The sequence below is a fragment of the Ahaetulla prasina genome, chromosome 18 (assembly GCF_028640845.1).
Source record: "Ahaetulla prasina isolate Xishuangbanna chromosome 18, ASM2864084v1, whole genome shotgun sequence".
Taxonomy (NCBI): domain Eukaryota; kingdom Metazoa; phylum Chordata; class Lepidosauria; order Squamata; family Colubridae; genus Ahaetulla; species Ahaetulla prasina.
Genome location: NC_080556.1, coordinates 10599658 through 10627640, shown reverse-complemented (window position 1 = coordinate 10627640; position 27983 = coordinate 10599658). Strand labels below are relative to the sequence as shown.

At 54.9% G+C, this 27983-nt stretch overlaps 1 protein-coding gene across 9 annotated transcripts; it reads right to left on the bottom strand.

The window, feature by feature from the left end:
* Positions 1–787: 787 nt before the first annotated feature.
* On the bottom strand, positions 788–27983 carry ECE1 (endothelin converting enzyme 1). 9 transcript variants are annotated; one of them, XM_058161159.1, is made up of 19 exons: positions 27563–27981; positions 27288–27480; positions 17906–17989; positions 15708–15849; positions 15398–15601; positions 14004–14131; positions 12741–12887; positions 12574–12639; positions 11529–11720; positions 10321–10463; positions 10057–10171; positions 9557–9667; positions 9093–9269; positions 8867–8970; positions 7394–7504; positions 5166–5233; positions 4799–4989; positions 4619–4714; positions 788–4103 (listed from the first exon to the last, which is right to left on the bottom strand). In XM_058161159.1, exons 1-19 carry the CDS (start codon positions 27757–27759, stop codon positions 3927–3929), a joined length of 2646 nt encoding a protein of 881 aa, XP_058017142.1. In that variant the 5' UTR covers positions 27760–27981; the 3' UTR covers positions 788–3926. The 9 variants fall into 9 exon arrangements, with proteins under 9 accessions (XP_058017142.1, XP_058017143.1, XP_058017152.1 ...); XM_058161160.1 differs by lacking the exon at positions 12574–12639 and having other exon boundaries at positions 27563–27983; XM_058161169.1 differs by lacking the exon at positions 27288–27480 and having other exon boundaries at positions 27563–27586.

The following is a 27983-nucleotide window of genomic DNA, read 5'->3' as shown; positions in this document are numbered from 1 at the left end:
CAGGCACAGCCGACAACTCCCCCTCCCCCAATGAGGTCGAAGTTCTCAATAAAGAAGTACAGAGCACCTCATCCACTTCCCTTGCCAAGCACAGACTGTACCGAAGGGGAATTTTCTGCATCCAGTAAATTAAACAACCTGTCTTTGAAATCAGGGCAACCAGGAAACGCATTTGAAGAGGTTTTAAGCAGGTGGTGAAATGCTCCCGGTTCGGACCGGATCAGCCCATCCGGTAGCGATGGCAGCAGGTGGTTCGGGGAACCGGTAGCAAAAATCCCTGCTCCCCACCCCCGCCCATGCCCACCCAGTTGCCTGCTTTGCCGCTTCTTTTAAAAAATGCTTTTAAAAGTTAAAAAAAAAAAAGGTTCTGACGATCGCGCGGCTCAGCTGTGATCGTCAGAGCCTTTTTTTTTTTACTTTTAAAAGCATTTTGTTACAACCTACTTGGGCAAATTTTTTTTGGAATGTACGGTGCCTAGGGGCCGCACTGTTCACTTATTGATTTGACGTTTTTATAAAATAAAATAAAGATCTTCATATAAAAAAAAATGCTTTTAAAAGTTAAAAAAAAAAAGATCACGTGCCACAGCTGATCACACACCCCTGCGCGTGGTTTTACTTACCCCATACCTCTTTTTGGCGTGAGCTGCGCACATACGCGCACCTCGCATTTGGTGCGTGGTGCGCACGGCGCCCATGCGCAGCCAGTAAACCAGTTCAGAGTTCACCACTGATTTTAAGTTAGGAAAACACTCACACAAAGCAGGGACTCTGGATCGTTTCAAACCGTGGTTTAAAAAAGTGTTTATTTCAAAAATTAACAAGTCCTTTCCGAAAGGCAAGGAGAGTTTAAAAAGAACAAATTGGCTGAGCAGTTCCATCCATCCAGAGTTGGGGTATTGCATATTTTCCCCCCCTTTCTCAGAAGGCTCAATTCACTGCACCCCAGAGAATTTATGGGGAGAGGATGGGTGGGGGGGGAGAAACATTCCTTTCCTCTCCGGGTGCGATGGGGCAGAAGAACTGTTTGGCAAAACACCCCACCACCACAAATTCCATCCCTTAAAACCGCAAGGGGCACATGTGGAAGCCATTGGCGGCCTTCCCGGGATCCGATTACCAAGAGCAGATTTGCACATCCGGATACAATTTGGCTTCGTGCAGGAGGAACACGGTGGAAAACCCCACATTTGCACAGGAGGAACCCTAAAATCATCGGTTTTCCCACTCCAACACACACACACACACACACGGGAGAGCGGGGAGGGGGAAAACATACAATGTCGGCTGGCGGCCCCCAGGGGAAGATCCTTCTCTGTGGGGGCTCCTACCCTCTGGAACGAACTTCCCCCTGGTTTACGCCAAATATCTGACCTTCGGACCTTTCGCCGCGAATTGAAAATGTATTTATTTATTCGCGCGGGGCTGGCTTAAATTTTGTTGTATTTTAAATTTATATTTTATATTTCTAAATTTTATATGAATTTTAATGGGTTTTTAGAATTTTAAATGTTTTAAAGTTTTTCGGCCAATTGTATAATAAGTTTTTTTAATTTTGTTTTAATTGTATATTGTATTGTTTGGGTTTTTATTCTGGCTGTACACCGCCCTGAGTCCTTCGGGAGAAGGGCGGTATAGAAATCTAATAAATAATAATAATAATAATAATAATACTCTCTTCACGGCCATCCAGAACCAACTTTTCCCCAACGTGGTTGGACTTTATGACGGAGCTACACAGGGACCCAACCTATCTGGAGGGTGGCTGCTTGGGGAAAGCCGATGGGAGATGATCTATGGGCTACCTCGCGGAGCCCCTTCAGAGGCGCTGAACAAATCTCACACACACACACCCCCCCCAAATGCAGTCTGGGGAAGTCTTATTGCCAGGTTCTGCCCAGAAGGTTTGGCAAAAGGAGGGCTGGTGCAGGAAAGGTTTGCTGGCATTAAGGCAGGCAGAGGGTTCCTGTCAGTACTTCGGAACCCACCACCTACCCACCCTACCTCAAGGCCAGGAGCTGAAAATCTACTCAGGGTAAACCCCACTCCCCTCTTCGGCCAAGCAGCCCAGAAGGGGAGACAGTGCTCGGTGTCTGTTTTTCCCCCCGCAACGTTTTCCTCTGCCCAGACCCAACAGCAAGGGTGCTATTCAGCAGGTTCTAGCGAACCGGTGGCGGAAATTTTGAGTAGTTCGGAGAACCGGCAAATACCACCTTCTGGCTGGCCCCAGAGTGGGGTGGGAATGGAGATTTTGCAGTATCCTTCCCCTGGAGTTGGGTGAGAATGGAAATTTCGCAGTATCCTTCCCCCAGGAGTGGGATGGGAATGGGGATTTTGCAATATCTTTCCCCTGGAGTTGGATGGGAATGGAGATTTTACAATATCCTTCCCTTGGAGTGGAGTGGGAATGGAGATTTTGCCATATCCTTCCCCTGGAGTTGGGTGGGAATGGAGATTTGGGCCCTCTGGTGGCTCAGGCTGCTAAGACAGTCTGTTATTAACACAGCTGCTTGCAATTACTGCAGGTTCAAGTCCCACCAGGCCCAAGGTTGACTCAGCCTTCCATCCTTTATAAGGTAGGTAAAATGAGGACCCAGATTGTTGGGGGGCAATAAGTTGACTTTGTATACAATATACAAATGGATGAAGACTATTGCTAACATAGTGTAAGCCGCCCTGAGTCTTCGGAGAAGGGCGGGATATAAATGCAAATAAAAAATTTTTAAAAAAATTTGCAGTATCCTTCCCCCAGGAGGGGGGAGGGAATGGGGATTTTGCAGTATCCTTCCCCCAGGAGTGGGGTGGGCATGGAGATTTTACAATATCCTTCCCCTGGAGTTGGGTGGGAATGGAGATTTTGCAGTGCCCTTCCCCCAGGAGTGGGATGGGAATGGGGATTTTGCAACATCCTTCACCTGGAGTTGGGTGGGAATGGGGATTTTGCAGTATCCTTCCCCTACCATGCCCGAGCCATGCCCACAGAACCATTAGTAAAAAAAAATGAATTCCACCAGTGCCCCAGAGCCCCTCTCCCAACTAAGCCCAGACAACCCTGGGGTTGAGGTTCTCTGGTTCTGCATGGGGGGGGGGGAGGAAACTTAGTCCGGCCCCTGCTTAACTCTGGAGCTCTGCCCTCATCCCCTCTCTTTAATTCGAAAAGGTACAGCTCACAAAATTTGAACTGAGAGACAAGATTCTCTTCTGAGGAGAACCCCATGCCCGACACCCGAATGCCTGGCAGGGACCGTGACAGATCCCGGCCCCGAAGCCAGAAGGGCATCTCACAAACCCAGGGAGACCCTGGCCCCATTTCCCCCTTCAAGGGCGTGGGGGCCAACTTCACAGATGCATCAAAACAAAAATAAACGCCTTTCCGGAAATCTGTTCATTAGGAAGTGAGAGAGAGACAGTAAAAACAAAGATCATCGCGACGTTTTTTTTAAAAAATTCCACACGTTTCCCCTCTAACCCCCTCCCACCCCGCAAAAAAAAAATTCTTTCCAGTGTTCTGCAAGGTTGTAAAAATAATTTCCTTATTTTATAAAAGGCTGCGTTGTGTCCCGTAGTGTCTTTTTAGCGAGGCGGGTGTCGGTTTAACGCAGCGGAACGGTTCTCCCTTTTGGAAAAGTGGCAAAAAAGACTTTAAAAGCTGGCTCAGGTCCTCGGGGAAGGAAGGGTCAGTGCGCCGACGAACGTCCACGGGAGAGGCGGTGGAAAGGTTTCCGTGGCGAGTGGGTGCCACGTAAAGCGGTCTTCCGGAGTCCGTTTGCAGCGAAGAGCGAGGGGGGTGGGGGATCAGGGAGCCCTGAAAGGGGCAGCCTCCCTTTTGTCCTTAATATGGTGGAAAAGCAGAAGAACTGGACAGTCCTGCGTGGGTGCCCCATAGTTTTGGTTTATTTTTCCCTGTGTGTGGTGGGGGAGAAAACTCACCAAACTTCACATTTCTGTGGGGGATTCATAGGCGAACCGGGCCTGCACTGGAAGTGCTTGGAAAAGGCCCTGGAATTGGAAACCGTCCCGATGACTCGGAAGCGGGAAGGGCTGTGGGGATCTGTGACAAGTCCTTCGTGGGAGCTCTCCGGCGTACGGACAGAACACCAGACCTGGTGAGAAGCGAGGGGCAAGAGACAGGGCTCAGTGGGGCAGACCGGGGGGGGGGGGGGCTGAGAGCTGCTGGGGGTTTGCAGGGGTTCGGGACAACCTCTAGCTAAAATTCTGTGCAGTTTGGAGAACCCCCCAAATCCCACTCCTGGCTGGCCCCGCCCACCCCAGGAATCCCCACGTGGCCTGTTTTGGATGTAGGTAAGTGCAGGGCGTGCGCGGAGGCTCAGGGAGGGCGAAAAACAGGCCTACCGGAAGTTCGGGGAAGCCTCCAGAGCCTGAGGAGGCCGTGTTTGCCCTCCTGGAGGCTTGAGGAAAGCCTGCGGAGGGCAAAAAGCCCCACCACCACCACCATGGTGCAGGAGGCTGACTAGGCCACGCCCACCATGGCTTCGCCTACCCAGCAACTAAGTAGAGTACCCCTTGCTAAAATTTTTGAAGCCCTGGCTGAGAGAGACCTTTGAGGGAGTTGTGGTGGGGGTAGGGAAAGGGGAGAGAAGGGGCTGAGAGCTCCCACCTGGGCAAAGGCGACGAAAAAAAGCTGGTCGTTGGTGAGGCCAAGGGCGGGCAGTGACGCCTCCTCCCCGTTCTTCTTCACCCAGTTCCGATAGGCCTGTGGACGAGGAAAAGAACAGAGTGAGCCGTACCCGTGGAGCCGGGCTGGAGCTCCCCGCAAGGGCTGTACCCCTCAACTCACCCGGTAGGCGGCCTTCAGCCCCCCGTTGTCCGCAATGTTCTCCCCCAGGGTGTGCTTGCCGTTCACGGCTTCTCCGTTGACGGAGTAGTTGCCGTACTGCTCCACCAGGCACTGGGTGTGTTGCTTGAAGGCCTCCACCGAGGAGTTCTTCCACCAGGGACGGAGATTGCCATCCTTGTCGTATTCACGTCCTGCCAGGCCCGGGGAAGAGAAACACCAACAAAGACCAGAGCTGGTCTGGTTTGCCAGGAGTGGAGAGCCAGGCCTGCCAAATGGCCTGGAAAAAATTTTGCTACCCAGGTCCTATTTAATCCATCGGAGGGAAAGCGGCGTCCCGCTTCCCACCAAAGGAGTCTCGCGCGCTCACCTTGATCGTCGAAGGCGTGCGTCAGCTCGTGGCCCACCACAACGCCAAGCCCCCCAAAATTGATAGCCCTGTAAAAGAAGCCACAAGACAGAGGGGCTGGATTGGACAAGCGTCCTGGCTGCATCTCACCTATCTAAGCTTCAGGAGCTAATTGACAGACCTGGATGAAGCTTGGGTGTCCTCCTGGATGGGCGGCTGTCGTTTGATGATCATTTGGCGGCCGTCTCCAGGAGGGCCTTTCACTAAGTACGCTTGGTCCGCCAGTTGCGCCCCTTCCTTGACCGGGATGCCTTATGCACGGTCACTCACGCTCTTGTCACTTCTCGTTTGGATTATTGCAATGCTCTCTACATGGGGCTCCCCTTGAAGTGCACTCGGAGGCTTCAGTTAGTTCAGAATGCAGCTGCGCAGGTAATAGTGGGAGCCACTCGTTGCTCCCATGTAACACCACTCCTGCGCAGCCTGCACTGGCTTCCTGTGGTCTTTCGGGTGCGCTTTAAGATTTTGGTTACCACCTTTAAAGCACTCCATGGCTTAGGGCCTGGGTACTTACGGGACCGCCTGCTGTTACCTTATGCCTCCCACCGACCCGTACGCTCACACAGAGAGGGTCTTCTCAGGGTGCCGTCCGCCAAGCAATGTCGGCTGGCGGCCCCCAGGGGAAGAGCCTTCTCTGTGGGAGCTCCTACTCTTTGGAACGAACCTCCCCCTGGTTTACGCCAATTGCCTGATCTTCGGACCTTTCGCCGTGAGCTGAAAACGCATTTATTTATTCAAGCGGGACTGGCTTAAAAGCTTTATTAAATTTTAATTGGGGTTATTTATGAATTTTAGGGTTTTAAATTGTTTTAAATTTCGGCCATTTATGTAATATGCTTGGTTTTAAGTTTCTGTTTTAATGTGTATATTGTGGGGTTTTATTATTTGGCTGTACACCGCCCTGAGTCCTTCGGGAGAAGGGCGGTATAAAAATCTAATAAAATAAAATAAATAAATAAATAATAAATATTAGCATGGGGAAGGATTGGCATGTGAAGGAAGGGAAGAAAACACCTGATTGGACCTTTGCAGATAACCAGGGGATGGCCGGGATTGGTGGGGGGAATGTAGAGGGAGGGATAAAGAACTTTCCTTTGTGTTGTCTGCACGGGAAAACCTCAGATTCAGCTTATACTATTTCTATAACCTCTTGTGGCCTGGGCCTTCCAGCAGCTGAATCAGAGGAGGAGGAGGAGGGGACGTGGGAGTCAGTGTCAGGATCAGGGCAACCTGGAAGATCCAAGGGTGGGAAGAGGGCATGGAGCTGTCAGAGAGAGAGAGAGAAAGAGGCGGAGCCTGGGCCATCCATCAGCCCTCAGATGGAGAGTCAATAGCCCCCAGGACTGGAGATGGCTGATGAGGAAGAGGAAGAACGGCTGGGTCCAGTGCCTGACGTGTGAATGTGCAGAATTAGTGATGGGAAGCCTGGCTTTTCCTGTACGTATGATACCCAGCATCTTGGGCTTTATCAGCTCGGAGTATAGATAATAAGTTATTGTGCTGTAGGAAGTCACATACAGCAGGGTAACTGCAGAAGGCAGAGGAGAGGAGAGCAGTGGAAATCTATGGGCCGGTCCTCGGGACGGAAGAGCCACCGCTGCTAGCGAAGCCCCGCCCTAGCTCTGGAGATAAAAGGCAGGGGGCGGAGATGAATAGATGTGGCAGACAACTATCCATCTTCCAGACGGACGGATTTGTTAGCCTGCGGGGAGAGAAACTTTTTCCTGGGGCTGCCATCCCTCCTAATAAAGGAATCTTTTGAAGTTAACGGCAGAGGGTTTGTCACGTTTGTGGAGCTGGGTCAGAACATAACCATTTAAGCTTCAGTAAAGTATACTCTTGGCAAAATCAAACAACCAGGAGTCTTTCTTTGCTAGATGACTTGAGTGGCACAGTTGACATTGTCCCCCAAAATGCTGCCTACAGCGTGCATCTTTCGACCCATTAAAATCTTTTCCCCCCCCATCTCGACATGGTTCAGTCCCCTTCTCCACCATCCAAGCCCCATGAGATGTCGGCTGAGAGTGAAAGACGTCATTGGATGTTCACCCCACCCCCACCCCCGATGCTGCCGGTGCAGTTCCTGGAGGAAAACTGATGCCTCTGCCTTCCTCTCCAAGACCACCATCTTCCCAAACCCCCCACCCCCACCCCGATGCCAAGAGATAGGAGGGAGAGGCATTTCATACTTGGGATAATTCCGCGTGTAGAACGGAGACTGCAGAATTCCCGCAGGGAAGATGACCTCGTTCTTGGTGGGAGAGTAATAAGCATTCACAGTCGGCGGGGTCATGCTCCACCTGGGGAAGATGAAACACCAAGAGAAGTCATCAGGACCAAGGGCCAGGCTGCATGGCTCAGCTCTCCCCTTAAGCCACCTCCTCCCCAATTCCTGGATCTTTGCATTTTGGAAAAAAGTGCAGAGAAGAGCAGCTAAGATGACTAAAGGCCTGGAGACTAAAAAAATACGAAGAACGCTTGCAGGAATTGGGTTTGGCTAGTCTAGGGAAAAGAAGGACTAGGAGGGACATTGTTGTGTCCCCCTCCCCCTCCGACGACCGGGTCTAGGAAGTCCGTATCAAGCGTGGCAACGAAGCCTCTGTAGCTTTGCCAAATTCCTCCGAGGTTTCTCAGGGCAGGCAGGAGTCCAAGTTGTGACTTCAGCAAGCTAGATGAGACTTTGCTTGACTCAAAGTTGGAATGCCACAAGCAGGTCCTTTATATAGGCTGCGGGGTGTGGCTCCATGACTCAGCATTTATCCAGGCCTGCTCCACCCCTCCTTCTGCTGGCATTGCCTCTCAGATCTCCGGAAGCGAGGATCCTCCCACTTTGAATTGTCTTCTGCTGTTTGGGAGGGGTCAGGAGTAGGCCCGAGTAATTTCAATCCGTGGCTGATTTCCTCTGATGGCTGAGCCAAAGGAAACCGTATGAGTGAGGTTTGTTTGTTCATTCCTGACATCCTGTCCGGGCATGGGGCCAGGGCCGGGGGCTGGAGGCATGACAGGCCGTTCATCTTCATTATCAGACTCAGAGTCTGATAGCAGGCCCGTGAGCAGACGGGGAGGGAGGATGAGGCACAACAGACATGATAGCAGCATTCCAGTACTTTGAGGGGCTGCCCCGGAGTGAAATGCTCCCGGATCGGACCGGATCATGCGATCCGGTAGCGATCGCGGCCGGTAGTTTGGGGATCTGGTTTTGTGAATGCACAAAAGGTCTATGCACGCATGTGACATGCAAGCAAAGCGCGCGCGGGTGGCATGCGCACTTCCAAATTGGTAAGGAAGGTTAGTAGATTTCACCCCTGGGCTGCCCCAAAGACGAGGGGGTCAACTTATTTACCAAAGCACCTGTAGGCAGGGCACGAAACAATGGATGGAAACTAATCAAGGAGAGAAGCAACCTGGAGCTAAGGAGAAACTTCCTAACGGTGAGGACAATCAACCAGTGGAACAGAAGTTGCCTCCAGAAGTTGTGGATGCTTCCTCACTGGAGGTTTTTAAGAAGAGACTGGACAGCCACCTATCTGAAATGGGATAGAGTCTCCTGCTTGAGCAGGGGGTTGGACTGGAAGACCTCCAAGGTCCCTTCCAGCTCTATCCCGATAGATCGATTGATTGATCTGGCCCAAGAGGAGGCTTCTCGAGCGATTCCTACTCACTGGTCGCGGTTCGGAGGCTTGCGAAGCTGGTCAGCAGCCACCCGGGCAGAGAAGTTGTAGAACTGCATGACGTTCTCGTAGTACAGGTCGGGCACGGGGTCGTACTGCCAAGAGGGAGAGCCAGAGCCCCATCAGATGCAGATGCCCACCCAAGAGGGTTCCACGGAGCGGGTGCGTGCGCGCGCGCGCCCCACCACCTCCCCGCAAAGGCAGGTGCGACACTCACATCGTGGAAGACTTTGTCCAGCTCTTTGGGATCCAGGATGAACTTTGGGTAGCCAATCATGTCATAGATGGCATCGGCCTTCTCTCTGGCTGACCGCCTGGTCTCCTCATCCATCCACCCAAGGCTGGTCAGGCTTTCCTCCAGCGCCCGTTTAATCTCCAGGATCATCTCCTCAGCCTGTAGGGGGAGCGAGGCTAGCTGGCCCTTCTCTGGCAGTGTGGGGTGCCCCAGGGCAGAAGGGAGAAGGGCTTCTGAAGCTGGAGGAGGAGCATGGCTGCTCTAGGAAAGAGGGGCTCCTCTCTCCTCCTGGGTGGGGAACACCCCCCCCGACCTGTTCCAGGGGAAGCCCATGACTCTGACTGGAACCCAAGAGGTGGGAACCCAGAGCCCCCCCTTCTTCTAAGACCCCCACAAAAGAGGGGCAGCTGCCACGGCTGGTGGGGGGGGGGAGAAGGCATGCTTACGACGGCCCGGCTGTCTTCGGCAAAGGTGGCCCTCACAAACATGGCCCCCAAGACGAAACCCAGGCTGTTATCTGTGTCGCCGATGCAGCGCTTCCAACGGGGCACGCAGGTCTGCAAGGGGAAGGAGTGGGGGTGTCACTTGCACCAGCTCCGGCCTCTGGCTGCCCAGATGGCCCTGTGCCAAGTCCTTCCCTTGGTCGGAGTTGCGGTTTTGAGGAAAGGAGGGAGCCTGGCCGGCCGTTGCCCAAAGGACGCCCGTGGCTGCAAGGCACCAGCCGTGGCGGGAAAAGCCTTCTGATCTAGAGTAGCCGAGAGCCAGGTGGGTGTGGCGCTGCAGGGCTGGTAGCTGGCAGCAGAGGGCGCTCCAGGGCAGCCGGTCTCGAGAAGCAGGGGGGAGGCAGGGGAAATCTTTTCCCTCCCGTCCAACCCAACTCCCCTGCCATCCCAAACCGTCTACCCCGTCCTGCGTCGTTCTCTGCAGCCGACCCCAGCTAACCCACCTTCTTCGATCCGTACATGACTTCCGTTAACTTCTCCTCCGCGTCTTGGAACCGCTGGTCCAAGAAATTGGCTCCTTTCCTCACTAGGTGCCAAATCATGTAGTTACGCAACACCCTGAGCACAGGCAAGAGAGAAGGGCTCAGGAAGGCGGGGAGGGGAGGGTGGGAGGGAAGGCTTTCTTCTTCTCTGGCCAGGACACCACCACCCCCCGGGTCCTCTGGTGCAGTGGTCCTCCCCTTCCAAAGTTCCTGCCCCTCCCTCACCTCTTGTCCGTGTTCAGGATGAGCAGGGAAACACGATGGAGATACTCCTGGGCGTAGACCACTACCGGCTCCGATTCATTGATCTCCACCGGGTCAAAAAATTCCTTGAGCAAGGGCATCCAGTCGATGGCCGGGGCCAGGTCCTTCCGGGGCAGAAAGGAGGAATGGAGTGTCAGATCTCCACCTTCCTGCCTTCCACCCATTCGCCACTTGCGAAAGTCCATCTGCCAGAGGACCTGGTGACCCCAGCTGATCAGACTGGGCCCCTAAGAGTAGAGCTGGGCTCGGGGACGCCGGGTTTGGCTTCTATTTCTTTTTTTAAACCTCTTCTCGGACGGGAAGAAACCCAGGAGACCTGGGATCCACTTGCATCTTTGTTCTGACCCAGCTCCTCAAACACGACAAACCCTCTTGAAGTGAACTCAAAAGATTCCTTTATTAGGAGAGCCGGCAGCCCCAGCAAAAAGTTTCTCTTTCAACGCAGGCTAACAAGTCCGTCCGTCCGTCTGGAAGATGAATAGTTGTCTGCCACATCTATTCATCTCCACCCCCTGCCTTTTATCCCCAGAGCTAGGGTGGGGCTTCGCTAGCAGCGGTGGCTCTTCCGTCCCGAGGACCGGCCCATAGATTTCCACTGTTCTCCTCTCCTCTGCCTTCTGCAGTTACCCTGCTGTATGTGACTTCCTACAGCACAATAACTTATTAGCTATACTCTTGAGCTCATGAAGCCCAAGATGCTGGGTATCGTATGTACAGGAAAAGCCAGACAACATCACTAATTCTGTACATCCACATGTCAGGCACTGGACCCAGCCGTTCTTCCTTTTCCTCATCAGCCACCTCCAGACCTGGGGACTGTTGACTTGCCATCTGAGGGCTGACGGAAGGCCCAGGCTCCGCCTCTCTCTCTCTCTCTTTCTCTGATAGCTCCATTCCCTCTTCCCACTTGAAACTCTCAGGTTGCCTTGATGCTGACCCTGACTCCCATGCCGCCTCCTCATTTGGCTGCTGGAGGGTCCGGCAGCCAACAGTCCACAACAATCCTCATCTGAAGGGCTACTTGGCACATTTTTCTACCCAAAGGAACAATGCTGGGATGCCCCCGTCCTTCACCCCTTCCCAAGGAGGCCAACCCGAGGCAGAGTTGACAGCCGAGCCCCCCAACTTCCCACCCACCTGCCGACCCATCCGGCCACAGTCTGCCTCACCTTGAGCTTCCCAGCAGGCATTTTGTGGTAAATCACTTCCTCATCCCGGAGCTTCTCCTGTGGGGTGGTGACGTTGGCCAAGGCGGTCTCAAAGTCCAGGATTTCCTGCATCTGCGGCCGGATCGTGGCCTCCTCCTCCCCGCTGACCAGCATGCCAAGCTGGACCATGAAGTTCAGGTACGCCGCCAGCACCTGCAGGACCAAGGAAAGGGATGTGGTGTTGTGACTTGTCCTCCCTCCTCTCCTCAGCCGGGCCCCTCCCGTCTCCAACCGGGCCTTTTATCAGACTCCGACTCTGATAATGAAGATGAAAGGCCTGTCATGACTCCAGCCCCCGGCCCTGGCCCCATGCCTGGAGAGGATTCAAGGAGTGAAAGGACAAGCCCGATAAACCTCACTCATACAGCGTGTGTTCCTTTGGCTCAGCCTTCAGAGCAGGAAGCCGGGCAGGTGGTGGAATTACCCGGGCCTACTCCCTCTGACCCCTCCCTTCCCCAGACACTGACAGCAGATCCAGCTGAAGTCAATTTAGAGTGGGTGGACCCTCGCTTCCGGAGATCTGAGAGGCGACGCCAGCAGAAGGAAGGGCGGGGCAGGCCTGGATAAATGCTGAGTCATGGAGCCACACCCCACAGCCTATATAAAGGGCCTGCTTTTGGCATTCCAACCTTGAGTCAAGCAAAGTCTCATCTAGTTTGCTGCTATTGGACTCTATCGCTGAAGTCACAACTTGGACTCCTGCCTGCCCTGATAAACCTCGAAGGAACTTGGCAAGCTGCAGAGGCTTCGTTGCCACGTTTGTTACGGACTTCCTTGACTCGTTCGTCGGAGCAGGGGTGGGACACGACATGTGGCATCATCGGCTCAACCAGGAAAGGCCCTGCGTTTGGGCAGGACAGCAGTGCCAACGACGCCTCGGGTTCCTCACGGCTGTGGAGGGCCCCCAAAACAAGGCCATGCCACCCTCGCAAGGTGACGGGCACAGTCTGGAAGGAGGGAGTCTTGTGCCTCTCAGTGGGCCTTGGGTGGCAGGATGGTGACTCACTTTCTCGTTCTGGGTTTTGTTGAGGTAGTACTCCCTGGACGGCAGCCCCAGCCCCGACTGGTCAATCTGGAAGAGAAGCAGCAGCAGCGAGGGGTGACCCTGGGCCGAGGGGGCAGAGCAGAGAGGGGTGGGCAGGCAATTCGAGGTGGGGGGGGAGTGTCCCCTACCTGGATGATGTTGCTGCTGGAATTCTTGGAGTCGACGCTGACAGAGATGGAGAAGAAGGGGGTCAGTTGGTACTCGGCCACCAGAGCCAGCAGCATCTCGTTGAAGCTGTCCTCTCCCGAAGGGGCGCTGTTATTCCAGCCTCCAAGCTGGGGGAGGGGGAAGAGAAAGAGACACCCCCCTCGGGGTCAAGAGCAGGCGAGCCAAAGGGGCCCAAATCCCACCCAGCCTGGCTTCCTTGTCTCCTGGATTGAAAATCTTGTTCGATGAGCTAATATAAACCCCTAAGTATTTAACCTTTTTTACCACCTCAAATCCTGTTATTTCCTCTAGTTTTTGTTTCTGTTGTATAGACATATTTTTGACTATCACTTTTGTTTTATTCTGATTTATTTTAAATCCTGATACCTTTCCATATTTATCAATTGTTTCCAACAAAGATCTACTTGAATTTATAGGATTTGTTAAAGTAACCACTACATCGTCTGCAAAAGCTCTAACTTTGTACTCATATTGTCTAATTTTAATTCCCTCTATTTTCGTTAACTCTCGTATTTTATCCAATAATGGTTCCAGAGTCAGAACAAACAATAGTGGTGATAAAGAACATATCTGTCTCGTTCCTTTCGCAATCTTAATAACTTCTGTCAAACTACCATTTATTATAATCTGAGCTGTTTGCTCTCCATAAATCGCTTTAATTATTCTAACAAAACAATCTCCAAATTGCATTTTCTCTATTAATTTAAATAAAAAATCCCAATGCAATCGATCAAAGGCCTTCTCCGCATCCAAAAAAATAAGTGCTGCTGAAGTATTCTTCTTTTCCAAATATTCCAATATATTAATAATCTGTCTAACATTGTTCCTCATCTGCCTCCCTTTTATAAAACCAGATTGATCAGTATGAATTCTTTGTTGTAAAACTAACATTAATCTATTTGCTATTATGGATTGAAAATCTTAAAAAGAGCATCAATTGCAAAGTTATTTTGTGCGCTCCGGAGGTGCCCGTTTGATTTAGTACTGGCTTCTGACTACACTTCCCATCACTCTGAACCGGACCCAACCCCGGCTGGGGAGTTCTGGGAGCTGAAGTCCGAGGCATGCAGGATGTTGAGTGGAGGGCCCCGGAGCCTCTGTTCACTCCCACGAGGGTTTGGCCATGGAGCGCTTTGCGGGAGGCAGAGAGAGCGAGAAAGAGAGAGAGAGAGCTGGATGCTTCTGCCAAGCGAGGCCTTTGCTCCCAAGACCCATCCAGCTACCTTCTGGATCTGATCCACCAGCGGCCTGGCTTGCAGCTCCTCGATTCGGCTCTCGTTCATGCAGGACTGGTAATAACGCTGCACTTTGCGTTCGGCCTCACTCAATGACGAGGTGGCCGTGGTGTTCTCTGCGGAGAGGAGAGACCAGTGAAGACTCCAGCCTCTTGCACCCCCACCGGATCGAAAGGGGCCCGCGGGGCTCCTCCTTGACCCTCCAACATCTGAGATCTGTTTGGGGGCTCAGTTGGGGAGAAGACTCACGCCTTCCCAGGGAGGCCTCCCTCAAGGGGCACCCCGCAACCCTATAGGGCACGGTAGAGACCCCCAAAGGACCCCAGCCTTGGCTGTGCAGGCTTTGCTTCAGTTTTGCTGGAGGGGACTTCAGAAATCCAGACAGACGGACGGACGGACGGACAGGGCAGCTGCGAGTTTGGGCCAGATAAAGGAAGATAAGGGTCCGTAGCTATGGAAACCCCCTCCCCTCCAGACTGCGCCCTTCTTCACTGCTCAGAGAGGAATATTTAATCAGGGAAATTCTTCCCACCCCCACCCCCAACCTCCTCTCCACACATGAATGCATTGGGGGGATCATTCCTGGGAAATGGCAAGAGGCCCAGTCATGGAAAAACTGAAGCGGGAGGGGTCTGTTAGGGAGCAAAAAGCCGCAGAAAAAGGAGAAACACATGAACAGAGAGAAAGACACACACGCAGAGTTCTTCAGGGGTCTCTGTCCTTCTCTAACGCAGTGTTGCAAAGCTTATGCCCTGCAAGGACTCCCCCCCCGGAGAAAGAAACTCCCCCCAGCCTCCAAGGAGGGGTAATCTGGCACCCCCTCGCCCCTCCCTTTTTAGCCCAAGACTGGGGGCTCCCCTCTTTCAATCCCCAGAAAGCATCTCTGCCCCTTTGCAAACCCCTCCAGAGGGACACATCCAGAGGTGGGCTTCAAAAATTTTAGCAAGGGGTTCTCTGCCTGGTGGCTGGCTGGGTGTGACTATGGTGGGCGTGGCCTAGTCGGCCTCCTGTACCACAGTGGCGGGGTGTGGGGGGGCTGTTTTAGCCCTCCCCAGGCTCCGGAGGCTTTCCCCGAGCCTTCAGGAAGGCAAAGACGGCCTCCCCAGGCTCTGGAGGCCGGAAATGGGCCTGTTTTTGCTCATCCCAAACTTCCAGTAGGCCTGTTTTTCGCTCTCTCCGAGCCGCCGTGCATGCCCTGCACTTACTTGCATCCAAAACGGGCTGCATGGGGGCTTCTGGGAGGGGTGGGGCGGGGTGGCGGGGCCAGCCAGGAGTGGGATTTGCTGGTTCTCCGAACTGCACAGAATCTCCCAACCCTCTGCGAACCCCCAGCAGCCCACTCCAGGGCACATCCCTAGCTGCGACCCCTGCCCCCTACCCACCCAGGAGGCTCTTGAGGGCTGCCAGGTTGTGTTCCCAAAGCTTGTTGAAGGTCCCCCAGCGGGAGTGACCATCCGGGATGGGGTTGCTCTTGATCCAGCCGCCGCAAGCATAGCTGAAGAAGTCCTCGCAGGGGTTGACGCCTTGATCCAGCGAGCTCAGGATGGAGCTGGTCACTGAGATGCAGGCCTGGGTCAGGCAGGGCTCTGAGGGGAGGAAGAGGAGGCTCCCGTCACCGCAGGCAAGGGCTGGGGGGAACCACACACATACACCCCGAAGAGGACAGGCCGGGCGAACGGCCAGTAGACTCACGGGTCTGGTACTGGAAGAGCAGGACGGCGAGGCAAGCCAACAGACCCAAGAACAGGATAACCGTCAAGGCCAGGAGGCGCTTCTCCGGCCGCGTCCGCTGTGCCCAGCAGCCTTTTCTGCCCCCTGGCCTACGGAAGTTCACCTGGGAGAGAAGGAAGGAGGGAAACTCAGGCCCTCCAAGGCAAAGAAGCAGCAGCCCCCTCCGCCACGGGGCGCAGAGATGTGGAAAGCCCTCCCTGCCTCCTTGCCAGTTTTAAGTTTCTGGATGTTATCCTAAAAAAAGGACCTGACCTAGGGCGTCAACACTGCAGCCCTGGTCAAAAGGGCCCAGCAGAGATTATACTACCTGAGATTTCTCAGGAAACAACAACTGAATGGAAAACTGCTGGTGACCTTCTACCGCTGCACCATAGAGAGTATTTTAACTTACTGCACCTGTGTGTGGTTTGCCAATTGCACAGTGGCAGATAGGACAGCACTCCAGAGGGTCAACATCACTGCCCAGAAGATCATTGGTTGCCCTCTCCCCTTCTTGGAAGAGCTTTATAGCTCCCGCTGTCTTAAGAAAGTTCAAAACGTTCTTAAAGATCCATCTCATCCTGGATCTCACCTTTTTTTTTTTGGAACTATTACCATCTGGCAGCCGGTACAGGACACTAAAAACAAGGACAAATAGGCTGAAAAACAGCTTCTATCCCAGGGCAATAACCGTATTGAATTTCTACGGTGTAGTGCAATATTAATGCAATATCAGGTTTTCGATTTCGGTTACATAAAATGTGAAGGATGTGTGTGTCTTGTGTTTTTATTTTTATAATTATAACGAACACTGAAGACGGCATTTAATTTCCTTGTACGAGGTGCAATGACAATAAACTAAAATACACTACACACTACACTACACTATGCACTACACTACACTGTCCCTACTCTAAAGGAAGCAGAGGGGGACTCGTCTCCTGCCCTTCACCTTAGGGCTCTGACACGCCAGGGTGCCCCCTTCCTGGGTATCAAGAGAAGCAAGCAAGCCCAAGAGAAAGCGGGCATCATTTCCCACCTCCCGCTTTCTGCTAGGGCAGTGGGGGGCTAACCTTTTTTTGTGTGCCAAAAGCGCACACGTGACAATGACCGCGTGTGCCGGCACCCATAATGCAATGTGTGCCCCCCACACATGCATGCACAACCTTCTGTTACCTTATGCCTCCCACCGACCCGTACGCTCCCACAGAGAGGGCCTTCTCAGGGTGCCGTCCGCCAGACAATGTCGGCTGGCGGCCCCCAGAGGAAGATCCTTCTCTGTGGGGGCCCCCACTCTTTGGAACGAACTCCCCCCTGGTTTACGTCAAATTTCTGACCTTCGGACTTTTCGCCGCGAACTGAAAACATATTTGTTTGTTCGTGCGGGGCTTTCTTAAATTGTTGAATTTTAAATTTTAAATTTTCTCTCTAGTTTTAATTGGGGTTTTTAGATTCATAATTCTTAATTATTTCGGCCATACTGTATAATAAGTTTTTTAATTGTATTTTAACTGTATATTGTTCTTTTTTATCCTGGCTGTACACCGCCCTGAGTCCTTCGGGAGAAGGGCGGTTTATAAATCCAATAAATAATAAATAATAATAATAATAACCCCCCCCCATGTCCCCCGTGCATGTGCGTATGAACCCCCCCACTCCCCCCACCCCGGTGCACGGACACGCGATGCCCCCCCGTTTTCGGCTTAGTACGTCTCCCTGCAGCCTCCTGGGCCCAAAAATGGGCTGGGGGTGTGCACTGCACCCTCCCGCACTCCCCATGCACATGCAACCCCCGGACCCCCGTGCACGCACAGCATCTCCTACATGCGCCCGGAGCCCCGCACATCCTGAAAATCAGCTAGCCAGCAGGAGGCGTGTGCGTGTATGCAGAGTGGGCTCTGCATGCCACCTGTGGCACATGTGCCATAGGTTTGCCATCAGGGTTGCTAGGGAAATCCCACCCTCCCCTCATGGCTCCCGAGATGTGGCAGAAGACCAGGGAGCTTGGCCAGGGGAAAAAGGGCAGAGTCGAGTTGGTTCCTTCTCATGAGTCTCTTAGCAGCCCTACAGCGGATTAGACAAAGCTGGGGGATTGCAGGGGTCTTTACGGAGGTGGGGCTGAGTCCCAGGCAACCCTCTGCAGGTGGGGCTACCCTCCCTCCTACCCTGCCTGTTCTCACCTGGACCCCATTGGGGTAGATCTCTCCTTCCAGAGAGTCCACGAGTTCCTCTTCATCCAGGGTGGCCCGCTTGTAGGTGGACATCTGAAAAGCAAAGGGCAGGAAGAGGCTCTCAGCACACCTTTGCCCCACACCTGGTGCTTGTGCGCCCCACCTGGCCCCACACATTGCACACCTGGAGGGGCCTACTCAGACCACAAAGCAGCCAAGCCCTCCTGTAAGGGTGGCAATGGGGCAAGCGGGTCCCAGTGTGCAATTCCCTCCTAGCCTCAGTGTCCGTCTGTCTGTGTGTCGTCCCCCCACCCCACCCCGCTCCCTCCCTTCGCCCCGCACAGCTCAGACCTCTCTCCTCCTCCTGCTGCTGGAGAGGGATGGCCTTTGGGCAAGGAAGGGCCGGCAAGAGAGCTCCAAAACAGGAAGCCCATCCAGGCAGGCGGATACAGGGGCGGGGGGGGTGGGGTTGTGAAGCCGCATTCCTTTCAGAGAGTTGGCTTCCTGGAAAGCCAGCCCCACAACTCCTGCCCCTCCCCTGCCTGCCCTCCTTTCCCTGCCCGCTCACCGGAGATGCCCGTTGTCTGGAGATGGAGGTGGAGGCCCTGCCTTGCCTCCCGGCGCCAAACCGGCGGGCACGTGGCTGCCCAATGCTTGAGCAGACTCTGCCATGACGCCCCCCCCGCCCTCTAGGGCTGCCCAGCCTTGAGCCAGCACTGCCCCACCGCACCATTCAACCCCATAGCACCCCTAGGGAAGGTCCCCCCCTTCATCCCACTGGCTCCTGGCACAGTGTCTGGCGGGCTTATCTGTCCCACTCAGCTTCCTGTTTCAATGCTGGTGGCGCCAGGGCTGGTACAAAGCCCCAAGGCCAGAGCTCGTGAGACTCCGTTGTTTCTCTCCTTGGACCCTCAGCCCAGCCCCAAGCCCCAGCCTGGACCCTCCCCAGACACATGTTCTGGGGGTGGGGGTGGGGTGCCATGGAAGGGGGCCGGCAACACCTATAGCAATTCCAGAAGCCCCAAGGTGGGTTTCTGAAGCAGACCAGATAAGAACAGAAGTTTGGTGAAGCCTCCTTGTTCAGGGGAAGTGTACCCCTCAGTGGCCCAGAGAGAGAGGCTATTGCCCCATCTCGGAACCTGCAACCTGGAAGGAACCAAACCTGGCCAGTTTCCCTGAAGGCAGAACAGGACCGTACGATTTGCTCATTAACGAAGTCCCAGTCGGACGCATAAACCAGTCTGGGGAAATCGCAGGCTGAAAATTCTCGTGGGGAAAGGCTGGCTAGAGACAGACCTTCAGGCTGAGGTCTCCTTCTCACGAGAGGAAGACCAGCTGCAAGCCCTTAGGGGTCTCTCCTCAGCTTTCCCCCCCAATCCCCCCCCTCCGGCTGCTGGGGAAACAGCGCCTCCTCGCCCTGCCTCACGTCAGGAGCTTCCCGGCATCAGCGGGGGTCCTGTTTGGCTCTGCCAGGCTGCAAAACAGCCCCCCCGCTTGCCGAGAAGCAAGCAGTGGGGGGGTGGGGGCGCTGTTTACCGAAAAGTCTTCCCAATCCCTGCCCTACCACTTCCGGCTGGGCTGGCTGGCTTTACAGCGGCAGCCTCCTCCTCCTCCTCCCTCCCAGCTCTCCTTGCAAAAGGCAAAGGCCGAGCCGTTCTCTCCCACCCACCCACCCACCCACCGCAATCTCTACCTGCGAAGCTGCCTGGGTGGGTGGGTGGGGGGAAAAACTAAGCTTGGTCAGCCAACCGGCAAATTCACCCTGACAGAATCAAGGCGGAAGGAGGAAATCTGGTCTGGTCCGTCCCACGTTCCGGAGAGAAGGGAAGCCGAGCGAAGCGGGTGAGGAGTGGAGTGGGGGAGGGATATCAAGAGAACAGCCTTGGCCAAGGGAGATGCTCGCCCCCCCCCCCAAAGACTTCCAGGGATGGCCAGGCCAAGCAAGGCTCCCTTCAATTCAAAGGAGGGAGGGTGCTTTGTGCTGGAGGAGGAGGAGGAGGAGGAGGGGATGCCTCTTTGCCCCTTGACCTTATTCGGGCAGACACTCTCTCTCTCTCTCTCTCTCCCCCTCTCTCGTTGCTGATTGTTGCACAGCCAGCTAGCCGGTGGATCTTCTTACAGGATAAACAAGCAAGGAATGTTGTCCGGGCCAGAAGAGCAGCTGGTGCACCTTATAGCAGCCCAAGCAGGGTCAAGGATGGGCCCCACCATGGAGCAGCCATCCTTCCCATCAGAGAGAGAGAGAGAGAGGGAGGGAGAGAGAGAGAAAATATGGTCTCCAACCTTGGCAACTTTGACTTCAATTGAAGTCCACCAGGCTTAAAGTTGCCAAGATTGGAGCCCCCCTGGTCTAGTCTAACCCCCCTGCTCAAGCAGGAGACCCTGTACCAATTATGCCACACACAAACACACACACACAGACATACGCAAAATAAATTCCCCAGGAATTAATTGCAAATGGACCACCAGGGAAAATCCGTCCCCTCCCCCCCACCCCATTCCTCCCAATTCTCCTTCCCTACAGTTGACCCCCTTTCTGGAGATGCAGAGTTATCCCAGCTCGCCCCAAAGATGCTCACCACAACGGCTGCCGTAGCTGGGATGTTCCCCCACCCCCCACCGTCTTCCTTCGGCTGAAGACCAGGCACACGTGCTGGAATTTATGTAACCCGCACCGCCCACCCCATCCGACCAAGGGAGCCTATAAAGGGAGAGGGAATCGCAGGCCAGCCTGGTGGAGCTCAAGGAACGTCCCACACGAAGCCTGGCCCTGGGCCGGAGGAGCAAACGAGGCCTCCGGTCACAAAGAAGCAGGGGGAGGAAAGAGGGAGGGGGAAGGAGAAGGCAAAAGAGCCACCTGCTTCACAGCATTGTGGGGGGCGGGGGGTGCAAAACCCACTCGGCTCAGCTGACTATCTGGGCCAGGTTTTCCCATCGTCTTCTCCCCGGACAACTGGCTCAGCTGCTCCTTCCAAATTAAAGAGGACAACCTTCCCCTTCTGAACCAAGGGGGAAGGCAGTTTCTGACCCCAGGCCACGAGCAAGGAACGTTGGGTAGCCGCCTCTGCCCCCACCCCCACCCCCGCCCAACAAAACCACTGGCTGCCCACAAAGAAGCCCGGGGCCAAGGGGACGCTAGGGGCAGTGGTGGGATTCAAGTAATTTAACAACCGGTTCTCTGCCCTAATGATTTCTTCCAACAACCGGTTTACCAAACTACTCAGAAAGTTAACAACCGGTTCTCCCGAAGTGGTGCGAACTGGCTGAATCCCACCACTGGCTAGGCAGGAAGCAGCCCTTGGTATTCCTTCCAAGTCTTCTGAAAACGGGCAGCCCTCTTTGCAAGCACTACCCCAGACCCCACCGGGGCGGGTACGGGCTGTGGCGAAGAGACTGGGAGGGACTGGCTGTGGCCGATTTGCCGGGGTGAAAGACTGGGGGAGGGCCAGCCGAGGAGCAAAGTTTGTGGCTAATAACAGCAGAGGCGAAAACCTTAAGGAGAAACAGGCAAGGCGAAGGGTTCCAGCGGAAAAATCCCATTCCGACCGGGGGGGGCGGGGGGGGGGCGAGCAGGACGCAAAATCATTGCAAGAAACGAAACACTTCAACTCTTCCCACGCGTGCCCGCTACCCCACCCCGTTCCAGTTCAGAAGTGGCACAAAACCAACGCTGGCAACAGGCTTGCTCAATTTGGACGCTCTCCAAAGCCTCAAAGGGAGTTCTGTCACCGTCACCTCTCTTCCCCCCCCCCAACGGAGCACCCCCTCCCCCTTCCCCCAAAAAATGGAGCCGACCACATACACACACAAGCATGTCCCAGAAAGCGGAGGGTTTCCTCCATCAGCCTGCTGGGGTTCTTTCTTCAGTAGGTGCCTTGCCACTTACATTTTGGGTGGTTGAGGGGTGGGGAATTTTTGGTGGGTGGGATTGTGTCTAGGGATTGTCGTGTGTGTTGGGTTTGGTCTCTGGGTGTTATATGAATTTCGTTCTATGGGTATACTGTGTATATACCAGTGGTGGGTTGCCCCTGATTCGGACCAGTTCTATAGAACCAGTAATAAAACTGGCGGAAGGCTCTGCCCACTGACCCGAACTTCATCAAAAGTGATCTGCATATGCACAGAAGAGTACGCGCGTGAGCACAATGTGAACCAGTAGTAAAAGTAAGTAGAACCAACCCCTGGTCTGTACATACAATGACAATAAACTTTATATATATTTATATACATTTTCAAGTGTAAACTAGATTCCCTGCTGATATGAAATAAAAGCTGGTTTTGCGCTTACAAAAACTCAGCTCAACGTTTTATCCAGTGAAGACAAACCATTTGCTTCTCTCTTTAAAAGACGGGGCCTTCGGTGCCAAGCTTGGGACTAGGGTCGTGGGGGGGAGACTCCGTTCTTGGGGAGCCTAAAAGCCAAGCCCTCTCCGAAGGGTTGGGACTCCACTGTCCAGAAGCCTCAGCCACCTGATTTCCCCATGCCTCCAACATTGCCTGCAAATGCCCACCAGTGGTGGGATTCGCCGGTTGCAACAACCGGTTCGCTGCGCGCGCGCTTCGCACACACACCTGCTCGCTTTGCTCGTGCGCACGCCAAACTCGCGCTCCCGCGCATGCTTGTTACGATCGAAAGTTACTTTCTACTGAATCCAGAGTGAATAAAACAGCTGAGTTTTAAGTCCAGCTGATAGGCGCGGCAGAACGGATTGCCGCGCCTATCAGCTGGACTTAAAACAAAAGAAATATAGGTAGGTAGGTTATAGCGCAGGGGCTGGTGGGCAGGCGGGATTGTCGGAGCAAACTTGTTCGCTCTCAGCTGATCGTCGGAGGTACCGGTATGCCCGAACCAGTCAGAACCGGTTAAATCCCACCCCTGAGGCCCACCCTTTCCCCCTCTATATCGTCCCCCCTCCAGCACCGTCCAGACCCGAGATTCAGTCGGAGGATCTTCCCAGGCCACTGGAGAAGCCATTCCTTGCAAGAAATATTCCATGCCAACAGGGAGATTCCCGGGAAATCAGCCCCCGTCTCATCTCGCCCACCAGCATTCCGTTCTCCACCATCCATTCAGAGCTGAAGAAGCTTTTTGGATGAGAAGAGAAACAAACATCTTTCAAAGAAAAACCAAGGAAGTCCAGTTGCCTCTTGGGGAAAAAAAGGCAAATTTGGGACACCAGCTGTTCAGCATCTCACCTGTCTTCTTCCTCCCCCCTAACACTCCTCCGCCCTGGGAAGTGGCAACTGGGCCAGAAGACCACCCCACTTCCCAACTGACCAAAGCTAGGACTTGGGTCCCCCCTAGGTCAGGAGGTCAGCAAAGGCCTTCCTGGGGAAGACAGGCTGGCTTGTAGGGGTCCTGTTCAAAGAGACGTTGCTGTGTCCTTCCATATGCCCTGGAAGATGGATTGGAAACCCACCCAACCTCTTTAAAAGGTAAAAAGGTTCCCCTCGCACATGTGCTAGTTGCTCCCAGCTCTAGGGGGCAGTGCTCCTCTCCGTTTCAAAGCCGAAGAGCCAGCGCTGTCCGAAGACGTTCTCCGTGGTCATGTGGCCGGCGTGACTCAACGCCAAAGGCATATGGAATGCTGTTGCCTTACCACCAAAGGTGGTCCCTATTTTTTCTACTTGCATTTTTTTTTTACGTGTTTTCGAACTGCTAGGTTGGCAAAAGCTGGGACAAGTCACAGGAGCGCACCCCGTTACGCGGCACCAGGGATCTGAACCGCTGAAGTGCCGACCTTTCAATTGACAAGCTCAGCGTCTTAGCCACCGGAGCCACCGCATCCCCACCCAACCTCTTTATCAGTCTGAAATAAGGAGTGTTGTACTCAGAGTGCCGTGACATGAGGGAAACTGGCCAACAAAACCCAGAGGCGTTTCTGGTCCTGAATCACTTCCTGTTCGAGTTTCTCACTGGGCCTGGAAGAGAACAGGCTGCGCGGTTCCCACTGCAGCCGCCAGCACGGCTCCCTTCCATCTGGACCGGCTCCCCCTTCCTGGGGTTGAGCGGGAGGCAGAGAGCCTCCGTGTCCCTCCAAGAGGAAACGCTCTTGGCAACCTGGCAAAGCCAGGAAAAATCAGTACAAGCCGCTCGGCCCATCAACAATGCGAGGGCCAGGCAGCCGTCAGGTTGGAAAAAGGGCCCAGAGCACCAGCAGTGCACCCCCACAAGCCCCCAAAACCCAACCCAGGCAAGGAGAAGGCCTAGGGCAGAAGTCGTCCTTCTGCAGGCAGATAGACAGACAGAGGTGCTGACGGCAGCTGTGGGAGAAGATGGGGTGGTGCACCACGATCTACAGACGAGAGGATGAACTGAGCGGTGGGGAAATCCAAATTTTTTTTACGACCGGTTCTGTGGGCGTGGTGTGGCTTGGTGGGCGTAGCAGGGGAAAGATACTGCAAAATCCCCATTGCCTCCCCATTCCTGGGGGAAGGATACTGCAAAATCCCCATTCCCTCCATTCCTGGGGAAAGGATACTGCAAAATCCCCATTCCCTCCCCACTCCTGGGGGAAGGATCCTGCAAAATCCCCATTGCCTCCCCTCTCCTGGGGGAAGGATACTGCAAAATACCCATTCCCTCCCCACTCCTGGGGGAAGGATACCACAAAATCTCCATTCCCTCCCCACTCTGGGGCCAGCCAGAGATCGTATTTGCTGGTTCTCAGAACTACTCAAATTTTCCGCTCCCGGTTCTCCGAACTGCTCAAAATTTCCGCTCCCGGTTCGTCAGAACCTGCTGGATTTCACCCCCGGAACTGAACCTTAAATCGTGCTTCCTGCCCCGAAGCGGCGAAAGAAGGGCCAGATTCACCGTTGCCGCAAGGCCCACAGGAGGCAAAAAACCCCGTTCTCTTTCTAAAGTAGTTCTGCCCGCTACGAGACTGGGCCACCTTACCCGTCAGTTCTCCAAAAGTAATTTCTGACCGTTCAGGGCGCCGCAAGGCAGTCGGAAGGAGGCCAAGCCACCCTGGTTTTCCCTCTCCTAGCAAAAGGGAGACTGGGAAGCAGCTGCTGAGCGGCTGCTGTTTACTGCCTTCCCGATCCCCATCTCACCCACCCGCAACCTTTCCTGGCACAAGGCGAGGAGGAGACGTCAAGGGGAGGCTGCGTCAGCAATCAAGAGGAAGGGTTCCAGCTTTTTCCACATACGTAACTCTTCTGAAGGCCCCAGGAGGAAGGGAGGCCAGAGCCCGGCTAGGTGGAGAGACAGGGGGCAAAGGTCACAGAGGCCTCTTAGAGAAGAGGGCTGGGAGGAACAGGGTGGGGGGGGCTCCGTTCTCCCCCCCTCTCTCTCTGGCCAGGCGCCCCAGGATGGGGGGAGGGTTTGCTTGCAAGGCCTTGGAGGTGAAAACCAAAGCAGCCTCAACAGCTCCAGCAAGGCGATGGGGGGGGAGAAGACAAGAGCGGCTATCCCAGCTAGCAAGAGCCTCAAATTTTGTTCTCTACCCTTTCCCCCCCCCCTCTCTCTCTGCACCCACAAAGCCAGCCAACCAGGGGTGGGTTTCACATTTTTTTTACTACCAGTTCTGTGGGCGTGGCTTGGTGGGCGTGGCATGGCTTGGTGGGCGTGGCGGGGGAAGCATACTGTAAAATCCCCATTCCCTCCCCACTCCAGGGGAAGGATACTGTAAAATCCCCATTCCCTCCCCACTCCAGGGGAAGGTTACTGCAAAATCCCCATTCCCTCCCCACTCCAGGGGAAGGATACTGCAAAATCCCCATTCCCTCCCCACTCCAGGGGAAGGTTACTGCAAAATCTCCATTCCCTCCCCACTCCAGGGGAAGGTTACTGCAAAATCCCCATTCCCTCCCCACTCCAGGGGAAGGTTACTGCAAAATCCCCATTCCCTCCCCACTCCAGGGGAAGGTTACTGCAAAATCCCCATTCCCTCCCCACTCCAGGGAAAGGATACTGTAAAATCTCCATTCCCTCCCCACTCCAGGGGAAGGTTACTGCAAAATCTCCATTCCCTCCCCACTCCAGGGGAAGGTTACTGTAAAATCTCCATTCCCTTCCCACTCCAGGGGAAGGTTACTGCAAAATCTCCATTCCCCCTCCACTCCAGGGGAAGGTTACTGTAAAATCTCCATTCCCTCCCCACTCCAGGGGAAGGATACTGTAAAATCCCCATTTCCTCCTGATCAGATGGGACTCCAGAGGCGGACAATAGATGGGGGGGGCAGTCAGAATTTTTACTACCGGTTCTCCGAACTACTCAAAATTTCCACTACCTGTTCTCTAGAACCGGTCAGAACCTGCTGAAACCCACCTCAGCAGCTGACCCTCCAGGGGGGCTGGTGGGTTTCTACTTTGTTCCCTCAGATGACACTGGAAGCTGAACAGGAGACGGCTGGAGGGTGGGTGGGCTCATCGCCTCCTTTCACCCCAATTCTTCTAACAGTAAAAGAGCTGGAAGGGACCTTGGAGGTCATGTAGTCCAACCTCCCCTGCTCACGCAGGAAACCATGTACTCGGGATTCGAACCCGCTGCCAGCCTTTCTGATCGACAAACTCAGCGTCTTAGCCACTGAGCCACCTAGTCAGTCCCGGGCCATTGACGCTGCCGACGAAGGGCCAATGAGGGGGGGCGCGGCGGAGCCTCCAATCAGGGGCCAGCGGCAGTTTTTGGAGGGAAACTTGCCTATAAAAAGGGGGCGGCTGAGGGAACCCCGGTCAGAGCTGAAGTGAAGAACCGAGAGGAAGGAGCCTCGAATTCCCCTCCACGGGAGAAGAGAAGCAGCGCTCCGAAGACCTCTGCCTGGTCGGGACAGGACCGGCTCCTCGGTGGCACCGGCGATCCGCGAGACCTTCGCCGGCTCCGGGCCAGAGCTCGGCCGGGGAGTCCTTCCCAGCGGACAGCGTCGGCCAAGAAGAGAGTCCCGGCCAAGCCTCGCTCGCCGTGTCCCGTCTTCTCCTTACCCGGGACTGAATCGAACGGCGAGCCCCGTTGTCCAGTCCGGCCAGACTAATAAACGCGCCGGCCTGGCTAGGCAGTGAAGCCGGGGGCCATGCGCGGAAAAATCCCCTCAGCCCGCCCGGCCACGCGAGGCCAGAGAGCTCGCCAGCGCCTCAGGCCCGAGAGCTCGCTGGCCGAAGGGACGGCCGTGCATGTGGCCGGCTCCGCCCTGGCGCTCCCTCAGGGGCCTCAGGAGAGCGCACTATGTTGGGCGAAGGAGGGCGGGAGGCTGCCGTCCTCCAAGGAGCGTCTGGGGCCTCGGGGGAGGAGGAGGAAGGAGCCACCGCCGGACGGAGCGAAGCAGGCGGACTCGCCTCCTTGAGCCACGCTCGCTGAGGACTAGCCGCGTGGAGGGGTCAGAAGGAGGGCTGGGGCGGGAGTCTCGCAGGGCGTAGCGAAGGGAAAAGGTGCCGTGCATCCCGGCTCACCATGGCCGTCGTTCTCCGCAGAAAGAGGCTCCTCTTTCTCCCGACTCGCCGCCCCGAGTCAGCCTTGCGGGGCGGCCGGCCGCGCGAGGACGCCGCCGAGTAACCGAGCGGCACGGGCGCCGCCCAATCGCAAGCCGGGCAGCTAGGCACACCTGGTTGTGGCCGGCCAATCCGAGGCGGCGGGGCGGGACTTCTACAGCGAGAAGGTGGAGTTACAGCAGATGGGATTGCTCCTGTCCAGGTGCGCTTGAGGGAGCGACGCCGCGCCTACTTACCTGGCCGCGCGCGTGTGTGTAGGGCGGGGAAGCCGGACTGCCCTCGCCCGAGCTCGGAAGTCCCTCCGGGCCCGTTCCAGCAAGCTATGGGGCAGGAGGATCGAACGGCCGTCCGGATTTGTTTGGTCCCGCGGAAAGAAGCCCGGAACGATGCGCTTCTCAGCTCCGATCCAATCCTGGTATGCGTGTATGCGCATATATACACCAAGTTGTGATGCTTTGGCTGTAAAACCGGGTCTATCCCGTTCAATAAAACGGAAGAACGCGCTCTATTTTCTCACCCTGTTTTTGCAAAGTTACGTTACGAGTGAGCCGCGAACGCCCGTAAGTCGCGCAAGTGGCACTATTCACGCTACAATTCCTGTGCTAAATAGCATCGGAAATACACCCACGGGTGGTTTAGCGGCGGGCTGGACGCCAC

Excerpts from the sequence above, each read along its gene's own strand:
- ECE1 (XM_058161159.1), bottom strand. The coding sequence starts at position 27,759 with ATGCGCATACACGCATACCAGGATTGGATCGGAGCTGAGAAGCGCATC. Across the intron at positions 15,850-17,905 it reads TCTACCCCAATGGGGTCCAG|GTGAACTTCCGTAGGCCAGG; the intron begins GTGAGAACAGGC and ends CTTCTCTCCCAG. Across the intron at positions 4,715-4,798 it reads GGCTGAAGGCCGCCTACCGG|GCCTATCGGAACTGGGTGAA; the intron begins GTGAGTTGAGGG and ends CCTCGTCCACAG.